The 18,409-nt window shown below is 44.5% G+C and overlaps 1 protein-coding gene across 1 annotated transcript; it reads left to right on the plus strand.

Annotated features, from left to right (window-relative positions):
* Nucleotides 1–10,541: 10,541 nt before the first annotated feature.
* RTBDN (retbindin) lies at nucleotides 10,542–18,124 on the plus strand. The gene is made up of 6 exons (XM_066593685.1): nucleotides 10,542–10,631; nucleotides 12,811–12,964; nucleotides 13,545–13,626; nucleotides 13,705–13,833; nucleotides 17,223–17,310; nucleotides 17,497–18,124. The coding sequence occupies exons 2-6, from the start codon at nucleotides 12,817–12,819 to the stop codon at nucleotides 17,779–17,781; spliced, it is 732 nt and encodes a 243-aa protein (XP_066449782.1). The 5' UTR covers nucleotides 10,542–10,631; nucleotides 12,811–12,816; the 3' UTR covers nucleotides 17,782–18,124.
* Nucleotides 18,125–18,409: the final 285 nt, after the last annotated feature.

The following is an 18,409-nucleotide window of genomic DNA, read 5'->3' on the forward strand; positions in this document are numbered from 1 at the left end:
ATTTTAATAGACTGGACTGTTACAGACACGCTGTTACTAATTATCTGGAGTTTTTTATGCCAGAACTCAGAATTTAAAAAAAGGGTAATTTTGTAAATTAACCAATCATTTTTTAAAATTACCGTATATACTCGAGTATTAGCCGACCCGAGTATAAGCCGAGTCAATAAGTTTCACCACAAAAAATTGGGAAAACTTATTGACTCGAGTATAAGCCGAGCTTTACTCGAGTATATACTAGGTGAAAAAAAACCCCTCCATACTCCCCTCCCAGCCGGCGTCTGTGTCTGTGCGACAAGCTGCTTGAATTCTCCCTGCTGTAATCCCCTGCCGTCCTCTCTGCTTGGCTCTGTCAGTGCTGTGTAAGTAAGCACTGTGATTGGATTGAGCGCCAGCCAATCACAGAGCTTACTTACACAGCACTGACGGCAGGGGATTTGAAAGCCGAGCAGGGAGAATTTTAAAGCAGCTGGATTGGCTGTGAATGATCGAGCACCGGTTGTGATTGGCTGGCGCTCGATCCAATCACAGCTCCTACTTACACAGCGCTGACGGCGGGGGATGACAGAGCCGAGAAAAGAGGATGGCGGGGGATGACAGCACAGAGAATTCAAGCAGCCTGCCACACCACCGCAGGAGACACAGATGCTGGCTGGGAGGGGAGTATGGAGGGGTTTTTTTAAGCCTTCCCTGACTCGAGCATAGGCCGAGGGGGGCTTTTTCAGCACAAAAAAATGTGCTGAAAAACTAGGCTTATACTCGAGTATATACAGTAATTACATTTTATTTGGTCTTTTTTCTTATCTCTATAGAGGACTTTAAAGGGGTTGTCCCGCGCCGAAACGTTTTTTTTTTTTTATTCAATAGGCCCCCGTTCGGCGCGAGACAAACCCAATGCATGGGTTAAAAAAAAAAAGGTTTATTACTTACCCGAATCCCCGCGCTGCGGCGACTTCTTCCTTACCTTACTAAGATGGCCGCCGGGATCTTCACCCATGATGCACCGCGGGTCTTCTCCCATGTGCACCGTGGGCTCTGTGCGGTCCATTGCCGATTCCAGCCTCCTGATTGGCTGGAATCGGCACACGTGACGGGGCGGAGCTACGAGGACCAGCTCTCCGGCACGAGCGGCCCCATTCAGCAGGGAGAAGACCGGACTGCGCAAGCGCGTCTAATCGGGCGATTAGACGCTGAAATTAGACGGCACCATGGAGACGGGGACGCTAGCAACGGAGCAGGTAAGTGAATAACTTCTGTATGGCTCATAATTAATGCACGATGTACATTACGAAGTGCATTAATATGGCCATACAGAAGTGTATAGACCCACTTGCTGCCGCGAGACAACCCCTTTAACTAGCTATCATTTGATAGCTTATACGCAATGCTGCGATACTTTAGTATTAGGGCGCCTTCACACTTGCAATCGTGATAGTGCTGCATTTTTTTAAGCGCAAATGTCAATAGGACTTTCTAATGTTAAAAAACGCATCTCACAAAAACCGCAAAGCACAAACTTTCGATGTTTGCGCGATGCGTTTTTAAAATTAGAAAGTCCTATCAACATTTGCGTTAAAAAAATACAGCAATATTATGATAACAAATGTGAAGGCGCCCTTACAGTATATTTTCTATACGCCGTGAATGGGCGCACAAATCTAACGTTTGTGTACCAGTTTAGGCGTCCCGAGCCTGGCATATATACGCCGAGGCCGCAATGCCTTAACCCCCATCCCGCTCGCGGGCTCTCTGCCTCTCTCGTCCCCTCCGGCTGTTTGCAATGGGCGCTGGCGGAGCTAAGCTCCCGCCACTTTCCTTGTCCACAGCCAGCAATGGGAGGGGCATTGCAAACAGCTCCAGCCACTGTCATTGGCTCCCATAGGAGTCTATGCAGCCGCCAAAGTATTCCGGCCAGGAAGATAGTTCCAGGACTGTCTTACCTGGCTGGTGTATTGAAAAATACAACTCATCCCACAAAAATTAAGCCTTCGCGTAGCTATGTCACTCGGATTTTTTGAAAGCGGACTAGAAAGAAAAAAGGGCTGCAGCGTGAAGGGGTTAAACCTGAAGCCATGGCACTAATGTGAACAGAGCCGAACAGTGTTTTCCAAACTCCAGTCCTCAGGGACCCCCACAGGTCATATTTTCAGGATGTCCTCAGTGTTGCACAGGTGATGTAATTATTGTCGGGGCCTCAGACATTGCCACAGGGGCTCTTACTATAGGAGATCCTGAAAGCATGACCTGTTGGGGTTCATGAGAAATGGAGTTTGGGAAACACTGGTCCAACATGAACATCTATGACAAAAAAATATTTTAAAAACCTACAAAAATGTATTAACCCCTTAACGCCACAAGATGTAAATTTACATCCTGGATGCATGGTATTTAACACAACAGGACGTAAACTTATGGCCTGTGGATGGGCGTGCCATCCCGCAGCAGAAGCCAGCAGTGGCTGACAGCTGGCCTCCCCGAGCAACAGCAGGGATCTGTGAGAACACCGATCCCAACTGTTAACCCCTTAAATGTCACAATCAATGTAGATTGCGGCATGTAAAAGCTTCTTCTGTGACTTCATTGGCCATGGTAACTGGATGTCACACAATGGCATTTAAGCTTACCATGGTCTATGATCGCTATTGTATGCGATAACGCATTGCAGTACAGAAGTACTGCAATGCATTATCATAGCGATCAGAGCTTTTCTTGTTCAAGTCCCTAAAAGGGATGTAAAAAATTTTTTTTTAAAAACTTCCCCTCTGTGTAAAAAAAATTTCAGACAAAACCCATATATTTGATATTGATCGTATCCGTAACCAGCTAAACATGCTATTTTTCCAGCACTGTAAAATACAATAAAAGTGATCAAAATGGTCGTATGTACCTCAATATGAAACCAACAAGCACTACACTAAATGTAGCAATGCAAAAAAAATAATTTCCATTAAAACGTGTTTTCATTGTGCAAAAGTGGCAAAACCTGCAACAATATATAAATTTAGTATTGTCGTAATTTTACCAAAAATTATCAGGGCATTTATGCTGCATTGTTAACGCTGTATGAAAAAAAAACAAAAAAACACAATGGCAAAATTGACTGTTTATTCTCTCTGCCCTCCAAAAAAATTAATAAAGGTTTTACACCACAGCATAAACCAGCCCTCATATGGCCATGATGACTGGAGAATTAAAAAGGTTATGGCTTTTGAAAAGTGCAGATAAAGATCCCCCCAAAATCGTTGCGTCCTTGTGGCCAAAATAGGCTGCGTCCTCAAGGGGTTAAAAATTCATGAACTGCCTTCTGATGGTGTCAATGTGGGTTATATTATAAAGTAGAAATACACTTACGTCAGCAACACCCCACTGAGCTTATAGCAGCAGGAACCTCTACTGAGGCTCTATAGGAACATCCTGCAGACAAATGTGAAACAGGAGAGCCTGCTAGTCCACAAATAACCACCAGATGGCAGTCTTGATCCATGAAAAACTTGATTTAGTGCAGTATATTACGCAGTACCGTACAGAGAACGGCTTTCCGTATGTTTCCGCAGAGGAAAAAAAGTGAGAGGGAATGTATCGCCCATATTTCTTTAATTAATATTTAATTAATACCAGATAGTGAGGCACTTTCAATTTAAGAATTTCTTTTTATTTTCTAATTGTAGATTTTTTTATGTTGTTATCTGTACATGACTGTGGGGGGCGGCTAACTTGACTTTACTGCAGAGATATGCTTTACAGCCTCATGGGCCATTCACACAATGAACAGGAGGGGATGCATTGAGTTCTATGGGGGTATCAATGTGGGCATGGCCTGTGATTTGTGCAGGGAGGAAGAGGAGGTGAGCTGTGATCGTCACCTATTGTGAATAATGCATAAGTGTCATTCTGCCTATGATGATAATGTCATGAGTGCTGAGGAGTGATGTCTACACAACAGGAAGTGACAGACCGTTATAAGGCCGAGTGGTCGGTGTGAGAACTGCGGGAATTTCAGAATGTCTTAAAATTACAGACGTTAAAAATATGAAAAAAGTCACCAGAAAATGTTGATAAAATATGCATAATGTAAAAACCTGATTTATACAATAGGTTGTTGTCTCGGGGGGGGGAGGGGGGGTGGACTGAGACTTGTGCATGTGTGCCCTACCTCCTAATACCCATTGCTGCCAGCGAGGGTGCATTCACGTGGGCGAGGACGATATTGCGCTAGTAAGATTGCCATCTTCAATGCGAGTTTATTGCGGTTTGCAAGAAAATCACATTGCATCAAAACTGCCAGTATGTGCAATAGGAGAGATTACACATGGCGCGCATGTACATGGGAGTGCGATGTGACTTTCTTCTCGCTGGTGTGAACGACCTCTTACAAATCAGTGCCAGGCGGGGCTTCTTCCCTTTATGATATGATATAAGAGTGGTGTTCCCAAAATCATCTCTACACAGGATAGGTGATACAATTGTGATCGGTGGGCGTCTCACCACTGAGATCCCTACAGATCCTGAGAATGGGGGGGTCCCATGTCCGCCTCTCCTCCTCACTGAGGGTTCGCTACACCCGCTACAGTGGCGTGGTGACTGAATAGAGGTCGGCCTAGCATGCGCTCTGCTGCTCCATTCATCTACAATGGAGCAGATGGAAATAGCGGGGTACAAGCGCTCGCCATGTGCAGCAGCCCCATTGCGGATCAAGAGCTGCACTGCGGGAGGGGCGAAGTCCAAGGTTAAAATAGACAGTATAAAGTGACTAAGGGTATAAAACCCCCACCACGTGTCAATTTACGCATGAATTTCGTTTTTTTTTTTTTACTGCTTTGTGTGGCCGTAGCCTAAAACCTCCTGCCCGTGTGTCGCCCTACTGCTTCGTCTATGGGAAGTTGTTCCTTTTCAATTTCCTTCAATTCGCCATTTCTTAGCCATATCAGGTCCTGGAAAAAATTGAGTGATAGCCAATATGGCGGCCACTGCAGCTCCCAGAGATTAGGGACATTGACTGTAGCTGACAACATGTTTACACAACCATAGCACCAGTCAGTCCACCATCAGGGCTGACTGTTTTATGCTCCTGCTTTTGTTTCTTTTGGGATAGGGGATTGGTTTTTCGGTTCTACTTGTCAGCCTGTGGGACTTGTCCCAGGGGGGCTGCCCAAGTCTGTTGGGACCCATTTTTTTAAAATCTCAGGCTGTTTTATGAGCCCCGTCTTCTTTCTGGACTTTGTATTCAGGCTGCTGCTGATCACTGTAAGCCTCATCAAGCTTTGATACCGGTCATGCATCAACTGGGTCTTGGGTGTCTTTTCCGACTTGGGTAATTAAGGATAGTTGACTCTGATTACACTGTGCAACACATTTTTTAAATTTCATAATTGATGTTTCTGTAAAATTAAAACCTGCTGATTCCACTGGTAAAACTGAGTAATAGCACCACGTCTCATTTTCAAGTTATTTAACCCCTTAGTGACAAAGCATTTTTTTTTTGCTTTAAAAAATCATAACTCCTTTATTTATCCATCAACGTAGCTGTATTTAGGGGACGAGTTGTATTTTTCAATGGTACTATTTAATGTACTGAAAACCGATACTGGTGCATCTTGTCTCCACCGGTACTGTAGGTGAAGACATGGGTATGTCCTGGTGGAGTTAGAGTGCACGCCCACAGCTGCCGATTGGCTACCTTGACGCAGGCTGAGGACTGCAGATGACACCCTGCATGGGACGGGGAAACGGTGAGCGGGGCCGGCAGGGAGAATGACAGCGGCGGATGGGAGCGCAGCTGATCCAACGCTTACCGACATGCATCTGACAACGGTGCCGGCTTCAGCACCGCCAAATCCTCAATCCATCCAACGATGTGAAAGCAGGGCCCACTGCAGAGCAGGAACACGACGAGAACACTGATTGTCCCGGAGATGGGATGGCTAGGGGGAGACTGACAGCACTGGAGGCTGCAGGGGAGAAGGTAGAGCGTCAGGAAAAAAATGACACTCGCCGGAAGGGGAAATGATTGGAGAACGCCTGGGACAGTGAGAGGAGGTGGGAGAGAAGATTATGTACATGGGCAGGTAGAGTGCCAGTGGGGTCGGGAGTAGCGAGGCCGGCAGAGGTCAGCACGACAGCGGAGTACAGATGTGCACTTGTGTCTGGCCAGGAATCTGTGCATCATCCAATTTGCAGTAGTGGCCGTAACCTGCCCCTCCCCTATAAGTCAACCCGGCCAACCCATGTCTCCACCCATTCTTGCGGTGGAGACAAGATGCATCAGTTCCCTGAAGTGGAGTAAAATGAAAAAGACGCCGAAATTCTCCCATCTTTCTGTGCGTCTTGTTTCTACAGCCCACAAACTGCAACAAAAATGACATCATAACTGTATTCTATAGGTCAGTACGATTGCTACGATACCAAACTTATGTAGGTTTTTTTTTGTTTTTTTTTTGCTGTACTACTTTTATTTTTTTTATTTAATTTTTAAAAATTATTTTCTGCTGCCATCTGCGCGTAATAACTTTTTATTTTTCCATTCACATAGTTGTGCAAAGGCTTATTTCTTGCAGGACGTCCTGTAGTTTGCGTTAGTACCATTTTAGAATACATGTGACTTTTTGTTTACTTTTATTGCATTTTTTCTTGAAGACAGGGTGACCAAAAAAGCGCATTTCTGGAGTTCTTAATTTTTTTTTTCAGATGATGTTCACCATGCGGGGTAAATAATGCATTACTTTAATAGATCAGACTTTTACAGACACAGCAATACCAAACATGTATTTTTGTTTTATGATTTTGATACTTTTATTTAGCAATGACCTGTAAAAACACAATTTATTACTTACAACTTACTGCTGGATGATCCGCAGTGTTTCTGCCATGTGGAAACATACCCTGTATGTTACATAAACCTACCCTTATACTGTTCAGTCAGCACAGTGTGTAACAGTAAATGCAAAATAACATCAGAATTGAGGATAGAATTGGACCAGGGGTGCTACCGGAATCAGGAATAGCATTCTATTTAATCAATACTGACCAGAGCAACATAGCTGCTGGCGGAACGGACCCTCCATCCACTAACGGATTACCATAATTATTGGAATTCCTTTATTTGTACTACTATTTCGCATGAGACGTAGGGGTCAGGTTATCATTCTATTGGATAGGAGTTGCTTGCTCCGAGCCGCCAGTCGAAGTATCCTCCTGAGGTTTGCCCGGTCTGACCTTTCAGCTCCTCTATCTACAGAGGCTTGGTACACCCTTGTGGTTCCTCATAGAGGCTACTCAAGATCCCCTTAGTTTTTTATTTATGCATGTCTGTCCATTATTTGGGTATTAGCCCCCTCTGTCGCAGTGAATTATAGTACCCCTTTACAATCAATGTCACATAAGGGCTCATTCACACATATTGGCGCATGCAATACGTAGTAAACAGAATCCATTGATTTCAGTGGGCTCATTCACGTGAGCGTATTTTATTCACTTGATGTGTGATGGCATGAAAAAATATGCGACATGACCTATACTGTGTAAATTTGTGAAACGCAAGACCCCACTGAGATCAAAAGGCTTTCGTAAATGCAAAGGAAACCTGCATATTCGCTGCACATACGCCCACGAAAGCAATATGATATTATGCATCAAATAGGCAGTGCATTCGGGAACAGGCAAAATACGTGGACGAAACCGCATTTTGGTCATGCAAACATAGTCAAAATGCACCCACGTTAGCCCGACCTAACTCACTGCTGCCTGCAGACACTCACTGTTGTATTGCTCTCCACCATGCTTCACTGCTGCCTGCAGACACTCACTATTGTATCGCTCTCCACCATGCTTCACTGCTGCCTGCAGACACTCACTATTGTACCACTCTCCACCATGCTTCACTGCTGCTTGCAGACACTTACTATTGTACTGCTCTCCACCATGCTTCAATGCTGCCTGCACTCACTATTGTACCGCTATACACCATACTTCACCCCTGCCTGCAGATGCTCACTATTGCTGTTCTCAATCGTGCGTCACTGCTGCCTGCAGACACTCGCTATTGTACCACTCTTCCCCATGCTTCACTGCTGCCTGCAGACTCACTATTTACCATTCTCCACCATGCTTCACTGCTGCCTACAGCTACTCCTTATAGTACCGCTCTCCATCGTGCTTCACTGCTGCCTGCAGACACTCATTATTGTACCTCTCTCCGCCATGCTTCACTGCTGCTTGCAGACACTCATTATTGTACAGCTCTGCACCATGCTTAACTGCTGCCTGCAGAAACTCATATTGTACCGCCCTTCACCATGCTTGACTGTTGCATGAAGGCACTCACTATAGTAGCGCTCTCCACCATGCTTAACTGTTGCCTGCAGACACTCACTATGTTGTTCTCCACCACGCTCTACTGCTGTCTGCAAAGTCATTATTGTACCACTGTCCACCATGCTTCACTGCTGCCTGCACTCATTATTGTACTGCTCTCCACCATGCTTCACTGCTGCCTGCAGACACTCATTATTGTACCACTCTCCCCTATGCTTCACTGCTGCCTGCAGACACTCATTATTGTACCACTCTCCACCATGCTTCACTGCTGCCTGCAGACACTCAGTATTGTACCGCTCTCCACCATGCTTCACTGCTGCCTGCAGACACTCAGTATTGTACCGCTCTCCACCATGCTTCACTGCTGCCTACAGACACTCAGTATTGTATTGCTCTCCAGCCCTTCAGCAAACAAACTGTCTTCTGTTACAGCCAAATATTTCACATTGTGACTCCCCAGTCTACAGCGCCTGCTGCCATTTTTCTGCACAGTTGAGTTGCTTGGTCTTGTTTATACGTGGAACGCATGGCTTTTTGGACGCAATTCTTCCATGAAGATCACTTCTGGCAGAATTACTCAAAACAAAAGATAGGTGTATCTGGGACTCACTAGTTTCTACCAGTTCTGAGCTAATGAGACTGCTGAACATCTTCTGCTTTTGAAGGGCAGTAAGCACGATGTGTCAAGTTTCCTTGGCCGACCGCTGCCCATTTCTTTGTGCTTCTTCAAAAGAGCTTGAACAGCACATTTTGACCCCCAGTCTGCTGTCCAATCTTAGCCTGGGAGAGAGATCACTGATGCAGTATAACTATCTTGTGTCTTGTTGCTGTGATCAGTCTCACCATGCTCTATGACCTGTAACATAAAACTGTCTTCCACAACCCCACCGTTGTGGCAGAATTTAGCTGATTCTCACCCCGGTTTAATCCTCCTACACAGCTGTTTGTTTCAGTTAATCAGTATGATTCAACCTCCATATGAAAATGATGATCATGGTCACCTGGTTGGTTAATCATATACCTGACTATTCTCCTACAAAACCCCCGACTTATACAAGTGTACCTAGAAGAATTGATGCGGCTTTGTAAGCAGAGCCGTCACACCAAATAGTGATGTGATTTAGATTTCTCTTTTGTTCAGTCATTTTGCATTTCGTTAATTGACAAAAAAAAACTATTAAAGGGGTTGTCTCGAGGAAGCAGTGAATTTTTTTTTTGCCCAGTCCCCCTAATTAAGCATACATTACTAAGCCCCCCTGTAAATTACTTTTCTAGCTGGTTTGTACTTACAGTTCCAGCGTTTCAACAACTTATAAAAATTTTCCCAAGATGGCCGCCGGCTTTTTTCCCATCGCTTGCTGTAGCCCGACGTGCGCGCTCCCGAGACGCTACCAGCTGTGTCTCCCTGACAACCAGACGCCCCGCAGCCGCCGACCGGACCCCTGGATTCAACACGGCCGACCACGGCACACAGTCACCCACCGCCAGGGAGCAGGTAACCGGCGCTAGACCCCTGACAACAGACGAAGGCGCCCCCCCCCCCCCCCCCCCGGCCCAGCGGCAGCCCCCCCGGCCCATCACTTACCTGGGCGGCAGGACGGCGGGACGGCAGGACGGCGGGACAGCTGGGCGGCTCAAGTTTCTGCACCTTCCTCTAAGAGAGGATGGTACAGAATGGCCGCTCCAGCGCGCTCCCGAGAAGTGACAGCTCGTCTGCGCATGCGCAGAAGAGCTGTAGCGGCTCGTGCTGAGAGCAGAAGACCGGACTGCGCAAGCGCGTCTAAAAAAGCAAGCTGCCAGCGAATTTAGACGGAACCATGGAGACGGGGACGCTAGCAACGGAGCAGGTAAGTGAATAACTTCTGTATGGCTCATAATTAATGCACGATGTATATTACAAAGTGCATTAATATGGCCATACAGAAGTGTATAGACCCACTTGATTTCGCGGGACAACCCCTTTAACACTTCTAGTTCTGAAAGCATTCTTACTGTGCAGCATTTTTCCACACCTGCCTAAAACTTTTGCACAGTACATATATGTTACACATACATGCACACAAACAGTGCAATACAGAGGACGCAGCAAATTTGTTCAGTCAATGGACAAGGGACGTTGACTGATGAGTCCCTTACAGCAGGTGACTTCAACGGGCTGGTCCAGTAGGAGGAGGAGGAGGGAGGAGATAAGGGGATATGATGCAGAGAGAGAGGGGGGAGGCAGCAGGAAATCTTTAGATACAGGAGGTAGAATCACTGCATAGGGAAGACACACGAGAGTGACTGCACCAGGTGCCAGCCTGCAGCCCCGCAACAAGGTGAGAGCTGGATATAGATCACTAGAGGGGATGATGAGCGAATACGCAGAATGAGGATGCTAGAAAGTGATCAGCGGGCAAGACATGGAGATTATACGGACTGAGACGTATAATGCAGTAAGGTCTCTGCTTGCAGATGGGGGGATCAGAGCAACAGGTGCTTACTGCTATACCATAATATATACAAAATCAGCTATTCACTACCATAAGTGGGTGTTGAGAGTTACAATGCTAGCAATTGAAGGACAGGTACCGTACAATGTGAGCAATGCAGGAGGGTTGTGTACAAAGAAAGCCCAGGGCTAATCTGTAGGATAAAGTGATCACAGTCAGCAGATATGATGTGGACGGAGTGTGACACCAGGGACGTCATGTGTGACTCATGGAAAACCACATAGCGAGGTCACCGTTATATGATGTTACAGGGGTAATAGGAAGGTTAGGAGCCGGGTTACTGTAATAAGATGTTACTGGGGGTAATAAGAGACTCAGGAGCCGGGTTACTGTAATAAGATGTTACAGGGGTAATAAGGGGCTCAGGAGCCGGGTTACTGTAATAAGATGTTACAGGGTAATAAGAGGCTCAGGAGCCAGGTTACTGTAATAAGATGTTACAGGGGTAATAAGAGGCTCAGGAGCCGGGTTACTGTAATAAGATGTTACAGGGTAATAAGAGGCTCAGGAGCCAGGTTACTGTAATAAGATGTTACAGGGGTAATAAGAGGCACAGGAGCCGGGTTACTGTAATAAGATGTTACAGGGGTAATAAGAGGCTCAGGAGCCGGGTTACTGTAATAAGATGTTACAGGGGTAATAAGGGGCTCAGGAGCCAGGTTACTGTAATAAGATGTTATAGGGGTAATAAGAGGCTCAGGGGCCGGGTTACTATAATGAGATGTTACTGGGGTAATGAAAGGCTCAGGAGCCGGGTTACTGAAATAAGATGTTACAGGGGTAATAAGAGGCTCAGGAGCCGGGTTACTGTAATAAGATGTTACAGGGGTAATAAGAGACTCAGGAGCCAGGTTACTGTAATAAGATGTTACAGGGGTAATAAGAGGCTCTGGAGCCAGGTTACTGTAATAAGATGTTACAGGGGTAATAAGAGACTCAGGAGCCAGGTTACTGTAATAAGATATTACAGGGGTAATAAGAGGCTCTGGAGGCGGGTTACTGTAATAAGATGTTACAGGGGTAATAAGAGACCCAGCAGCCAGGTTACTGTAATAAGATGTTACAGGGGTAATAAGGGACTCAGGAGCTGGGTTACTGTAATAAGATGTTACAGGGGTAATAAGAGGCTCAGGAGCCGGGTTACTGTAATAAGATGTTACAGGGGTAATAAGAGGCTCAGGAGCCGGGTTACTGTAATATAATGTTGTACGGTAATAAGACGCTCAGGTTCCAGGTTACTGTAATAGGATGTTACAGGGTAATAAGGTGATCAGGCTCCGGGTTGCTGTAATAAGTTTTCACAGTGGTAATAAGAGTCTAAAGAGCCGGGAAACTGTTATAAGATGTTATAGGGGTAATAAAAGGCCCAGGAGCTGGGTTATTGTAATGCGATGTTATGGGAGTAATAAGAGGATCAGGAGACAAATACTGTAATAAAGTGTTACAGGGGTAATAAGAGGGTCAGGTGTCAGGTTACTGTAATAAGATGTTACAGGGGTAATAAGGGGCTCAGGAGCCGGGTTACTGTAATAAGATGTTACAGGGGTAATAAGAGGGTCAGGTGTCAGGTTACTGTAATAAGATGTTACAGGGTAATAAGAGACTCGGGCTGGTTTACTGTAATAAGAGGCTCAGGATCCAGGTTACTGTAATATATTACAGGGTAATAAGAGGCTCAGGAGCTGCTTTACTGTAATAACATGTTACAGGGTATTAAAAGGCTCAGAAGCCGGGTGACCGTAATTAGATCTTTCCGAGGTAATAAAGGGCTCAGGAATCGGGTTACTGAAATAAGATGTTACAGGGTAATAAGAGACTCAGGACCCAGGTTACTGTAATAACATGTTACAAGAGTAATAAGACTCAAGGGTCACATTACTGTAATTATAGGTTTCTAGGGTAACAAGAGGCTCAGGATGCGGGTTATTATGATAATTATAACTTGCATATTGTTTCATTTTATCTGTATCACATTTTTATACAATTTTTTTTAAATTCCTCCCAGGAAAGAATGTCTCCATTTCTCTTCGGCCTCCTCTCTTCTTTTCTTATATTCTCCCAGTCCACTGGTTCCCCCGACACTTGCCTAGTAAACAGGAAGCAGAAGTTGACTGCCAGCCCTGAGCCCGGGCTGACCAAGTGCCAGCAGTATTCAAGTTGTGAGTATAGCCAGGGACATTGAGAGCGGTGGGTTAGAGGTGGGACATCTTTCATTAACCCAACTTAGTATGGCCACATTGGCCTATCTGCAACATAGAACCCAAATTTCTACTAATGACCCCTTATCGTAACAAGGAAATGTCCAACATATACAGACCCACAACTGGTCCAGCATTTCAGCTGGTCTTCAGTATCCCAAGGCCATTAGGTAATGATCGTAAAGACATATTGATGAGATACTTGTTTAGGCCTTCAAACTCCTTGATGATTGTCCAGGAGACAATGATAGAAGAGAGCTGGTGATGGCCACAGTAGCTTGCAACATGTCAGAAGAGGTTACCAATGGAAATCCATAGGCCTAGACCCCCATCACTATCTTTATCGTTAGCAGACTGTTTAGCTTCTCCCGCTGACTAGAGGTAGCATTCCCCAAGAACCTTTTGTCTTGTGTCTGGCAAGGATGTGGTAATAGTTCCCATTCGTTCTCTTTTCCCTTCCACCCATAAGGAGCGTCAAAACTGTATACAACAAACCTTGGTCAGCACCTGGGTGACCATTATCCATTCTTCCCTCCCGTAGATTCATGCTGTTCTCAGGAACATATAGATGTTGCCTCCTCTGTTCCCTTCCCATGGGCGAGCTGCGGCACCCTCAGCTCCAGGTAAGTACATGCTCCTGTCCTTTCTAGTGGTTATTCACATCATATACTATAAATGACCTGACCGTTTATGTTCCTCAGGTGTGAGGAATACATCAGCCGAGTGGAATGTATGTATCTCTGCTCTCCAGACATCTCCAAGTGGAGTCTCCCAGGCTCTGTTGCTGGAATGCATGATCTGCCCCTATGTGATACCTTCTGTGGTGAATGGTAAGACTAGGTTATGTGTAAATCTACACTCCGCTCACATTCTCTTCCAGGACGGACTGCATTACAGTAGTTGTATTCTCGTACATAGGAGACAGGGTTAGGCCCCATAAAAGTCAAACTCAATGTGTGCGATTACGCAATATGCTGCGCAATTCCATGGAAAGAACAACATATCAGGTCCTCATTAGGCTTAATAGACTTTTAGATCAAGACGGGCGGGATAGGTTTGACATGTGCACATGTGAAAAGTTCTGCGTGAGCAAAAAGTACAGTACTATGTGCCAATAAGCGTGCAGATCTACCTAATCAAACCTCGTTCACAGCGAAAACATGGTGGTCTGAAGTAGCTCCTGGGTAGTTAAATTATTGCCGATAGGAGGCAGTATGATAGCCGTTCTTGTCTGGTACACAGGTGGGGGGGGGGGGGCAGTATTATAGCCGGTATATTCCTGTACACGGGGGGGGGGGGGGGGGGGTAGTATTAAAGTAGTTATATTGTACATAGGGGGGCAGTAGTACAGTAGTTATGTTCTTCTACATAGGGGGCAGTATTATAGTAGTTATATTCTTGTACATAGGGGGCAGTATTATAGTAGTTATATTCTTGTACATAGAGGGTAGTATTATAGTAGTTATGTTCTTCTACATAGGGGGCAGTATTATAGTAGTTATATTCTTGTACATAGAGGGTAGTATTATAGTAGTTATATTCTTGTACATGGGGGGCAGTATTATAGTAGTTATATTCTTGTACATAGAGGGCAGTATTATAGTAGTTATATTCTTGTACATAGAGGGCAGTATTATAGTAGTTATGTTCTTGTACATAGGGGGGCAGTATTATAGTAGTTATATTCTTGTACATAGGGGCAGTATTACAGTAGATATATTCTTGTACATAGGGGCAGTATTACAGTAGATATATTCTTGTACATAGGGGCAGTATTACAGTAGATATATTCTTGTACATAGGAGCAGTATTATAGTAGTTATATTCTTGTACATAGGGGGCAGTATTATAGTAGTTATGTTCTTGTACATAGGGGCAGTATTATAGCAGTTATATTCTTGTACATAGGGGCAGTATTATAGTAGTTATATTCTTGTACATAGGGGGCAGTATTATAGTAGTTCTATTCTTGTACATAGGGGGCAGTATTATAGTAGTTCTATTCTTCTACATAGTGGGCAGTATTATAGTAGTTCTATTCTTCTACATAGGGGGCAGTATTATAGTAGTTCTATTCTTGTACATAGGGGGCAGTATTATAGTAGTTCTATTCTTGTACATAGGGGGCAGTATTATAGTAGTTCTATTCTTGTACATAGGGGGCAGTATTATAGTAGTTCTATTCTCGTACATAGGGAGCAGTATTATAGTAGTTCTATTCTCGTACATAGGGAGCAGTATTATAGTAGTTCTATTCTCGTACATAGGGGGCAGTATTATAGTAGTTCTATTCTCGTACACAGGGGGCAGTATTATAGTAGTTCTATTCTCGTACACAGGGGGCAGTATTATAGTAGTTCTATTCTCGTACACAGGGAGCAGTATTATAGTAGTTCTATTCTCGTACATAGGGAGCAGTATTATAGTAGTTCTATTCTCGTACATAGGGGGCAGTATTATAGTAGTTCTATTCTTGTACATAGGGGGCAGTATTACAGTAGTTATATTCTTGTACATAGGGGGCAGTATTATAGCAGTTATGTTCTTGTACATAGGGGGCAGTATTATAGTAGCTATATTCTTGTACATGGGGGGCACTATTATAGTAGTTATATTCTTGTACATAGTGGGCAGTATTATAGTAGTTATATTCTTGTACATAGGGGACAGTATTATAGTAGTTATATTCTTGTACACAGGGGACAGTATTATAGTAGTTCTAGTCTTGTACATAGGAGGCAGTATTACAGTTAATATGTTCTTCTTGAAAAGCAGAGGCTGTGTTAATGTTCCCTACATCTGTGGACTTCTATTAAGGGCGCGGTCACACGAGCGTAGGCATATTTACGTTCGCACGTGCGCAGCGTATAATCGCCGGAAAGAACATTTTTCGTTGATCATGACCAGAGCTAGAAAGCGTATTATCGTTTGTTCCTACTTTGCAAACTATCTTTTCGGCCATCGAATATGCGTTGGCGCGTATTTCGGTCGCATATGTTCCGCTTTTTTTTCGGGTTGCCGTTTTTACGCGCTGTAAAATCGCCCGTGCGAACGAATACATTGGAAACCAATGCCTTAGATGGTCACGTTTATACGATTGGGCGCAAAAACGCGCCGTTTATGCGCTCGTGTGAACGCACCCTAAGACTGTAGAAAATAAGCGAGTTCATTTACGCTAAACTATTATCTCTTAATCGAGCAAACAAAGTCAGAGTTCGCCCAGGCAGCCTATTTATACAGATACATCATTCACTTGTTTAAATAAGAAGTCGTTCAGTCATTCACTATAAAGGTCAATGTGAACAACTAAATGATCAGCGTTTAAACGCAATGATAAGTGAACGAGTCAACAATGATTCTTAGGTCTCCAGAAAGTGAACGATGAGCAAAAAGCAGACGATTTATCATTCATCATCGGTCGAGTTTACACTGAACAATTATCGTTCATTTTCACTTGTTTAAAAAAAATTATTCAAAATGATAGTTTTGTGTAAAAGGGCCTTAAATTGGTGGCCGACAGAGCATCGCTTTATGGGGAGATTTATTGTACTATTTTTTTTTGCCAAAACCCACAAAGCAAAAACTAAATATAACTGGTTTTACCACCAATCGCAGTGTTCCCTGCTGGCCGTGACACCACTAGTGATTTTTGCCACGTGGTTCAGTCACTTCCCAAAAAAATACAACCAAGGCCAAACTGAGTGTATTAACCCTTTTAATCCACTTGCCCTGCCACCCGCCCCTCCCCAGCTTTTATTTACTTTGGGAGGGAAAGCACATTGTGGATTTCTTGGAATTACTGAACAGAAACACATAAAAACGACCCGCCGTGATCATTTTATTAGCAATTTTTTGAAAATTAAACATGAGTTAATATGTATATTACGCTATGCAGAAGACCGGTTGTTTGTAACACTATGCAGAAGAGAGGTCTGACATCCATGTGTCGGACCCCCGCCCAACCTGGGAGCTATGCTGGGAAATCTGAAATGTTGCCCAAGCTGCAACACTGGAATGGAAAGGGTTAAGTAAGAAGCCCAAAAACGGCTGCAGGTTTTTAAATCCCCTAAACAGTCTGCAGGTCAGGAAGTTGTTTTTCATGGATTAAGGAGATTAATTTAAGTATATATTAGGCAATTACCGTGTAGGTGGAAAGTAAAGCTACATCCCCAATCCCATGGTGTCACCGGCTGTGGGATAACCTCTCTTCTCATTACAGGTTTGACGCATGCAAAGAAGATTTAATATGTTTGGAAACTACAAACCTCAAACGAAACTGCAGCAAAAGCTGCATCACCTACAAGCAGGTGGGTATAGGACCCCATAGAGAGGCAGGATTCCTACCACAGCAGATAAAGGGATTCCCATAGGTTTAAGTGATTGGCTTGTCTCATTGGAAATCATCCTGTGTGTAGGCAGGGGTGCTAGGAACTAGTAGCGGCAGCCATGGGAATTATCAGGATGTCTCTAATAAACTAATCAATCTTTTACAGAAATTTGGTTCAGGAGAACAGATGTGCAATAGGATCTGGAAACATGCGTTTGTAGCAATGCCCAAGCCATGCTTTTGCATCACTCCACCAGCAGAGGGAGCCAATCCCGCACAGGAAGGCTCCACCCATGCAGAACTGGACCCCACCCAGGAGTCCTCAGGGTATCCAGAAATATGTTTCCAGGACCCTCACAGTATTCCATATAAGAGACTGGTGAGAAGAGGGCTGCGCAAGAGAAGTATCCAACTGGATCTGGATGGGAGCGGCAGTGGAAACGGCTTGTAAATCGAAACCAAGTTCTTTGCTACAGTCTCACCCACCTCCCCATTTCCTGCCCCTCGAACAGCCTCCAAAAAAAAGTCCTTCTCGTTACCTAAAGTGTTACCAAAGTTGAAGGACTTGACAAGACTCCAGCAACAGAATCCAGATCCATCTCTGCAAGCACAATCTGCGCCAAAGAGCTGAAAATCATACATGACCCCCACCGCCTCAAACTATAGAATCCCACCCCCTTACTAACCAAACACCCTCATTGATCCTAAACGTTCACCAGCTAGAGGGGTGGCCAGTGAAGAGATGCTGGATGGGAAGTATATACCTCCAACAAAGCAAGAAGTATTAATAAATAAGTACATGATTAATTACCCTTCTGTCAAGCTTATTCTTCCAGTAGCAGACATCACAGCGCACGTAGTAGAGACAGCGGCAGGTACCCCCAGACCCTATAGAACCCATAACAGGGGTTGGTCAGGACTATAAAGATACATGCACATAGACGAGCTCACTATCGGACAGGGAAACTCGGCCTGATATCACACTTGTCAATGTGCAATCTTCACAATGATGCATTTTTGATTAAAAATCGTATTGTTTCTGTAAAATTGCAGTCATCACATGCCAGAAAGGATTGCGA

This window comes from Eleutherodactylus coqui, chromosome 2 (genome assembly GCF_035609145.1).
Source record: "Eleutherodactylus coqui strain aEleCoq1 chromosome 2, aEleCoq1.hap1, whole genome shotgun sequence".
In the NCBI taxonomy this organism is placed as follows: domain Eukaryota; kingdom Metazoa; phylum Chordata; class Amphibia; order Anura; family Eleutherodactylidae; genus Eleutherodactylus; species Eleutherodactylus coqui.